This window comes from Gavialis gangeticus, unplaced genomic scaffold (genome assembly GCF_001723915.1).
Source record: "Gavialis gangeticus isolate Ggan-Ray unplaced genomic scaffold, GavGan_comp1, whole genome shotgun sequence".
In the NCBI taxonomy this organism is placed as follows: domain Eukaryota; kingdom Metazoa; phylum Chordata; order Crocodylia; family Gavialidae; genus Gavialis; species Gavialis gangeticus.
Genome location: NW_017729012.1, coordinates 9,075,041 through 9,083,440, shown reverse-complemented (window position 1 = coordinate 9,083,440; position 8,400 = coordinate 9,075,041). Strand labels below are relative to the sequence as shown.

Sequence of the window (8,400 nt, the reverse complement as noted above, 5' to 3'; positions counted from 1 at the left end):
AAAAAAAAAAAAAAAAAAAGTGATTGAGCAAACTTTGATCAACTAAATCATTAGTGCTCTTGCCAAATTCATTCAGCTTACTAAAATGAGGAGCACACTCTGTTTAAAAAATGGTGACAGCAGATACAGTGCAAGGTAATTTTCTGATGTGTTAATCGGATGCGAGTCGGTGCACAAGCTGAGGAGCCCATGTGCGCTTGGGGTGCGGGTTATGGGGGGGTAAAGGAATACAGTTAACACTCTTGGAGTAATAGAGAGCAACCTTTTGATCTATCACCACTTCTACTCTGGAACGGGATGCAGAGGAGACCTAATGGGGCCCTATTGACACTATTATTTCAGGATGTTAAAGTCACTGACAGCTCAGTAAGGTTGTTTGTTGTGGAGGTTAATTCGTTCTAGTAGAGACCTTCATCATCCAAAAAAATACAAGCTGTTTGTCACTGGAATGATAGAATAGTAATGAGCCCGACTGTTAAGTCATCTTGGACATTGGAGTTAAGAGTTTTTTCTTTTAGCTTATGCTTTCTAATTGGAAATACTTTGCTCCGTGTCATAATCTTGACTTAAGCTGTGGTGTCTTTCACTTCCCTATCCTGAGAGAGCTGCTGCAGGATCAGAGGTCAGGAAAACAGACCTTACGACAACAGGCTGAGCCAGGGGGCTCTTTTTAGCCTGGAAAAGTGCAGGCTCAGGGGTGATCCGATGGCCACCTATAAGCTTATCAGGGGTGACCACCAGTATCTGGGGGAAGGTCTGTTCACCAGAGCGCCTCAAGGGATGGCGAGGTCGAACGGTTATAAACTACTGCAAGACCATTTCAGGCTGGAGATAAGGAAGACTTTCTTTACTGTGCAAGCCCCCAAGGTCTGGAACAGCCTTTCATTGGAGGTGGTTCAAGCACCTACGTTGAACACCTTCAAGAGTAAATTGGATGCTTATCTTGCTGGGATCCTGTGACCCCAGCTGACTTCCTGCCCTTCAGGCGGGGGACTGAACTCAATCTTCCAAGGTCCCTTCCAGCCCTAATGTCTGTGAAATCTATATGTCAGGGATTAAAAGGCAGAGTTTTGATTACCTTGGTACCTCCTAGTCCCTCCGTAATAGACATACATGCTTTAAGGTTTCAGGGAAACTGGGAAATGTTGTTTCTTGCTAACATTTCCTGTCTTCCTCTTGTCCTTTCAGGGAAACCCTAAATCAGTTGATTCAGAAACACCACGAAGGCAACCAGTGTATTATTTTTTTTACAGACAGGACTAGAGACATGGCATGCAAAGGAAAATGTTTGAATGGGTGTTCATGTTACTCCAACAGAATGTGAATTTGTTTTGCATGTTGTTCCTCGGAGCAAGTAAAGATGTAGGCTGGAACAACTGCAGCTGTAATTGTGTGATCTGTATTTACAATTTTGAAAGCTTTTATCTCAGTGAAGAGGTGATTAAACATAGCTTTGTAGGTGCGTGTTATTCCTGAATATTAGTTCCTTGGTTTGCTATAGTTTGCATGCTTTGCCTGATGCTTATGATGTAGCAAGTTAACAAAAGACTGCAGATGGAGGGAATGATAATGTGAACAGCTTTGCTTCTCAGCCAGATGCATTAGATATGAGCTTTTTTTTTTTAACGTAGTCCCAACTTAGAGTTCATATTCCTTATGGTATCCAAAAGCCCACAGATACAAATACATGTAAACTGCAGTGCTGAGGTGAACCATTTCAGCAGTTTTCAGTGATATTTGTGTGCAAGGGAAAAATCAGTGTGATTATACACTTAAGTGACCTGATGCCAGCACTGGTGCCAAGTGCTACTTTAGGATGGGAACTGGTTATCACTTTTGACTAAACTGGAAAAAATCTCCTTGTGATTCAGTTAATTTACTCATTTAACTTAATGGATTGAAAAGAATAGATGGAAATTAAAGGATTTTTCTGGCCAGATTAGATTCCCAGTAGGTTTTAATATGAGAGTGATGTAGTGATTTTTTCCCAGGTGTCTCATCTGTCCATCAAAACATATCAGGCCCTTTCTTAGAGTACTGGTGAGAGAAAGCTGAAGAACTGACTTGGTTTATGGGGGAAAAAATAGTTTGGCGTAGATTGACAATTTGGGTTAACCAACTGCAGGAAAAGTTGTGTCTTGGCATGTTTTTTCTCATTCTGAAATCTCATTGTTGTTCAGTAGTTCCAAGCTATGTCTGTTTCATAACAAGCTATCAGCAGTGTGTTGGGCAATTGTCACGTACTGAAGTGGACAGGTTAAAAACCGTGGCAAAGCTGATTCTCCTGTGCCAGCACAATACTGACACATCTCAATAATGTAAGAATGCAACAATCCAGGCCTTTGCCTTATTGCAAGTCTTAAGTTCAGAATTTTTTTATTTGATTTTTGGCTCCACCAAATCAATCTAAGTAAAATAGTTGTGTGAGATGGTACAGGCAGTATCTCCAAAAAATGTCCAATTGGAGTCTAAAGTGAAATGTTCAGTTTTACATGTATAATTTTTGAAAACCTTAAACATTACAGGAACGTAATATTCAGGGCTGAACACAGGCAAAATTGAGGTTTTTGGGAAAGTATTTGCTGTAAGATTTTTGCCTGGGTGTTTTCATAAACATTGGGCTATTGTGACTGCCTGACTTCTGCAGTTGCATAGCTGGGAATTGGAAGGGGAGTGAGGGCAAGGCTGGAAATAACAGGGCTGATAATTTTTTGGTCTGTTGCCAGTTTGTTGCTATTTTCCAAAAGCTGAGGACTTAATTCATTTGTCTTATTACACACAACAGCCAAAAGGGACACATGGGCCTGAATTCAGAGTAGGTGGCTGGCAAAAAAAAGTGGCAGTATAAACTGCAAAAAACAATCCTTTTTCTTTTTTTTTTAAATTTGGTTGCTGTGTACAAAAAAAAAAAGTTTTGATCCAGCCCTCTCTGGCTCCTCCTACCTCCCCAGCTGTCTGAGGGTGTGTCCAAATAATTGTGGTATGGCAGTTGTTTACTATTGGGGGGGGGGGGTTAAAGTGATATTAAGTTAACCTACATTTTGATTCCACTTGCTTAGGTGTAGAAAGACGAGTTGGAGTCATGGGACAACTAACTAACTTTGTTCCTGAAGGAGTAATTTCAATCAAAAGGAGGACACTGTTTTAAAGGGAATCCTGGAAAACTTGTTCTTGAGTTCAGTGATGGGCACAGTGATTGGTATTAGCTGCTTTTTTTGGATCCTGTCATTTGTTGCATTTTTCTATTCAGGGTAAACAGTGTATTGCATATTTTGAGCTAGTAATTCTGTAGGCCTTTATTCTGATTTCTAAGGTTTTTGCCTTATGGGTAGGATGCGGCTCCCTGAGCTTCCTCCATCTGATTAGAGAGAATATGCGTGTGAGTTCCTGAACTTGAAGGTCTAGGCAACTGTTTTACTTATGGTAGAAATCAGTTGGAATATGTTAGGAATTTAATCGGTGTCAGTAACTTCCAATTTAAGCATTATGTTCTGAATATTACTTGGAGGCTTCTGGAGACTTTTAGCAGAAAATACTGATAGTTTAGTTGGAAGTTCCTGTATGACACAGCAAGAGGAAAGAAAAGAAATCTTAAATTGTCATGAAGCACCTTATTCCTTTAAACAGATGGGGCAGGTATCTGATCTGATTTAGTGTATTGTCCTCCTGATAAAATAGATGCTGCTTATGGCTTTGAGGCATTTGGCTGCAGACTGTGGTTAGTACAGGACAGAGCAGCTGCAGGAAAACACAGCAATTGGGACTTCCTGTCATTTGATCAGCTGCTGCTTTAACATCAGTTTTTATTGGTGGGAGCGAGCTCGTCCTTCCCAACAGACCCTATTAACATTCCTAGGAACTTGCTTTCTTTGAAACTGGCTTCAGAATACAAACAGATCTGTAGTGATCTGGCTGGAGGGGGGGAAAGATCCTATGAGTGGTTTTTATGTATAGCTAAAGAGGGTGGCTGAAGAAGACACCTCCAGACAGGGAGTTGGCTCTGTCCCGAATAAACTTTAAAAGACCCAGTTCATCTTTAAATGTAGCTTGTTATTGCACGTTAATATACATTAAAAACCTTTTTTTTTAAATAAGAACTCCGGGAGTTTGAGCGTTAATATTACTGGAGTTGATGCATCCAGAGCTCATGGCTAAGCTTTTGTTTTTCAGCCTCATTTGATAATGGCTGAAACTTCAGGGAATTCTGAAAGCAAAACTTTTCCGAAGCAGTTTATCTAGAGCTGTAATTATAGTTTTATTTCTCAAACTTTTGACTGGTGCTGTACCAGACTAAAATGTGTTTGTTAGTGCCAAGGATTTTGAAATAAGTAGATAAAATGATGTTGATTTGAAAACAAGTAGTTGAGTGTCCTACGCCCATAGCACTTAAAATCTTAACCCATAAGTGCCCACGCTGTATTTTCTGATTGATGCCTATTCAAGCTGCCTGGTGTTTCTGGGTCTGAAGTCTCTGGAAGACTCCTTGTTGTGATGGCTAGTGAAAACACAAGGTTTAAATGCTTTTCCTTGATGAAAGTTCAGGGTCTAGCTAATGCTTAGTGGTCACTCTCTGGAGTGGGAAGTCTTGTAGTTATACTCAGATTCAGAACTCTTATGATTTAATATAAGTGCGAAGGACAGTGGTGAAGCTTGCATCTGTTGTTTTCCCACATACTACCTTTCCTGACTCTTTTTTTTTTTTTTGCCTCTAGTGCTACAGAGTGCTGGCAGGCTATCCACAGTTCTGCTTCTAAGTGTGGTTTCTGTGATTGTCTAGTATCTGAAGAAGACGCCTTTTGTTCAAACTTCAAATGACCCCTGCTCTTAAGTGAATTTTAGCTCTGTATAAAATGAAAATGAAGTTCTGTGCTGCTTGAGTATTATTTATGTATTCTTTCCTGTTATCCCGTCTTGTTTCTCTGCTTCCCCTGCTTCCTATCTTGTCATACCCATTGAGGTTGTGCACTCTGAGGCAAGATTTATGTCTCTATAATAAATAAATAAATAAATGCCATGAACATTTGTGGCTCTGCAGGAATGGGCTAAATAATTAAGAAGAAATCAATTAAGAAATTGGAACTTGGCAGCAAACTATTAACAACAATCCATGCAGAACTGGCAGGCTTTCTCTTAAGACACTAAAAACGTTAGTTTGAATGCTACCTTTTACAACACTTCAGGCTGACTGCAGCTTTTACCGGTTTGCAAAGGGCATGGTTGGCTTGCAGTCGGAGGCTAGCTAGCTAGTGCTTGAGGAACTAGCCGAGGCATGTGGTTGGGTTGGAGGAAGTCGTCACTGGAAAATCTCAGTTGGACTCAGGGCAAGGTTGTGATTTGATGTCGCTCATTGTGGAGGTCACTTCCAGAAGTAGGCAAGGAGCCTGGATTAAGTATCCTTCAAGTTTGAGAGTGCAGTTTGGGCATCCATTTTGGCAGTGGGATGTATGAGCCTTGACTGACTGACAGCTTTTCTGGTGGCAGGATCAATGCTGGCTTTGCCAGCGGAGCAAGGATTTGTGCTTTGAAATTCCTCTGACAGAAAATTGGTTAGCTCTGGAAAATCTTATGCAGTCACTTGCATTTGACCAAGTATGTTCAAGACCTCCTTAGTTGCCATCCAATAGCTGATTAGTTTGACTGGGGTCCAGATGTATTTTTCTCCTATTTTTAAGAAGCTCTTCATCAATGTAGTACTGGCTGTCATGCCAAGAACCAAGCGAGTATGAAGGCTGAAGAGGGGGTGTGGTGTGTGAAGGAACCTGATACTATTGCTGTCCTGCATTTTGATTTTTTCCTGAATTTGGCCTTCAACAGTTACTTTGGCAGTTTCAAAAGCTCTAATGCACTTTAAAATCTTTAATCGTTATTGCAAAAAAACCTTGAATTTCAGTTATTGCACACTAAGAGTTATTGATTTTTTTGACTGAGGTCATTCAGTTGACAATCTAATATTACAATTTTAGGATTTTCTTGAAAGGCTGTGTCTTGTCATATCCCTAAATGAGATTTATTGCACTTCTTCTTTCAGGAAATGCCCAACTCAGTCTTTCTGGTGATGGAGGTATGTATTAAGGGCCGTGGTCCACTGTAACTTGATTTGTATTTGCTTTCATTTATAAAAGTATTAAGTGTTGAAATGGATTGATTTAAGCAGGCGTGGCTTCAGTGTGTCCTTAGCTTCCTGAAATGTATGTATAAGTCTGAAAGCTAGATAATTACTTTCATATGCACTATTAAATACACCAGTAACTTTATGTTCTATAAATTATGCAGCATTTTAGGTCATAATGCTATATTTTTTTTATGAAATGTTTCCATTACTTACGCAAATTAATAACTGAATAATTGACAAAATAATGTTAAAGCCAGACAGCTGGAAGATATTTTCTAGATGTCATAGAAAATATAGGAACATAAGGAACTGAAAATGAACTTGTAATGAGGCAAGAGAGCCTTCCAGTGCTTATATTTTGAATATAAGCCTGCTTTCCTTTCTCTTCCACAGTACTGCAATGGTGGTGATTTGGCAGATTACTTGCAAGGTAATCGATTACTCCATTTCTCCATTAGTACATTATCATCCCCTTGTTGTATCTGTGGTTCAAAGCTCATCAGTGATACTTTGATCTGTGGCTTAAGATTCAGATTTTTTCATTTTGGCAGTTGGTAAATTAACTCTGCCCAGTGTGACTTGGAACTTGCTTCTGTAGAAAAACATGATGAGCCCTGGTTTTGGGGCTCGGTCTGTTTCTGTTAAGGACCCAAGACTCTCCAAAAGCAGAAATCGGTGGAGGAAAACGTTTGTTGTAAAACTGTCAGAGGAATCCAAGTTGCTTTTTCTGGTGATGTTTCAGGATGTTTAAGCTTATATCTCCAGCTTCATGGGAAAAGATAGCTTTAAGAACCTATATGCCTCAACTGGACAAAAACACTAACCTAGTGAAGCAGAGCTATTATGATGAATGTGGTGAATGGGTTTTTGGTTAGCAGTATAAATTGTGCTCAAGCATCCCAGGTGGGAGCGGAGGGTGAGTAGAGCACCCAGACATGCCGTGCAGTGGAGGGGCTGGGTGGCGCTGGGGCGTGCAGTGCAGAGCATCCCCAGTCACTTGGGAGTTGAGTTGAGGTAGCCCTGTTCTAATCTAAGCCTGAATTAACACATTGCAGTTCTCCTGTTAAGCTGAACCGATTGGATTGTTGATGTCATTTTGATTCTTCCCACTTGCTTTTCCAAGATCTGGCTCTAGAAATTTGCTGAATTACAGAGATAATGAGGCTTTGTGAAAAGAGACAGTTTTAGCTCAGTAGGAAGAGATTTCATTCTGCCCAGGGTAATGAGGCGAGTTGCAGAATCATGATATAAGTTGATTTTGAAAACAGCAAAGCAGTCTTCTCTTTGGGTAGAAATGATCTAACCTGGATGTTTTACATATTCCAAATCTTACCATGTTCTTTTATGTCTTTAGTGTGTTGGATTAGGTTTTGGGTTTTTGTAGCTAACAACTGCCGTTACTGCACCTGTGTGTATTAAAGGTCTAATCCAGCCTTCACTGAAACTCTTAGACGCCTGTTGACTTTGGCACTTGAATAAGATTGTAATTGTATTTAGTTTTTTTTTTTAGCAAGCTATATATTTGCTCATGCTTCATTCCTACAAGTCACATGGCACCTCCTGAAGAGCTATGCACAAACTACATTTTAATTTCATTTCTTTTGAAGCATAACTTGCCATAGGTGAAGGTTTTATTCCCAGCATAATTTAGCCACATGTATGTTAATATAACTTTGTTGGAACTGAGAACAGATGGTAGGATGGAATATCGGTCTTATTTCCTCTGTGCTGGTGTAGTTCTAAGTGAGTGCTTAGTAAACTGTTTTTCAGCGGCATGTTTCCTGTACCTATGTAGGTTGTTAGGTGGCAAACAAAATGCCAATAACAATGGCAAGTTTCACAAGCAAAATATAGTCATTTACACAGTTCAGGGGTAAATAGAGCTAATTGAAAATATCCCTAGTGGTAAAGCTAAGAAAATGCAAGTGAATATGTAATTGAGGAATACTCATTTATAGAAACTCGTTTATAGAATTGGATGGCTTTGCATAGGATGCAGAAGTATGACTCGACTGACTTTTTCAGGCTTACTACGTTTGGTGGTGTTTTAAACGTATTCCCTTTTTTACTCGTGATAAATGCAGCTGGTGTTTACTTTTTCTGCATGTATATTACTTTCAGCTAAAGGAACGCTTAGTGAAGACACCATCCGAGTGTTCCTCCAGCAGATTGCAGCCGCTATGCGTATTTTACATAGCAAAGGAATAATTCATAGGGATCTAAAACCCCAGAACATCTTGTTGTCTTACGCAAGTCGCAGGAAGTCAAGTGTCAGTGGCATACGTATC

General features: G+C 39.9%; 1 protein-coding gene across 1 annotated transcript in view; it reads left to right on the top strand.

The window, feature by feature from the left end:
* The window catches only part of ULK2 (unc-51 like autophagy activating kinase 2), a 67,969-nt gene that overhangs the window by 24,427 nt on the left and 35,142 nt on the right, over positions 1-8,400 (top strand). The window contains exons 4-5 of the mRNA XM_019511173.1: positions 6,029-6,061; positions 6,506-6,542. Of these exons, the coding sequence (XP_019366718.1) occupies positions 6,029-6,061; positions 6,506-6,542 (70 nt within the window). The remainder of the gene's footprint in view (positions 1-6,028; positions 6,062-6,505; positions 6,543-8,400) is intronic.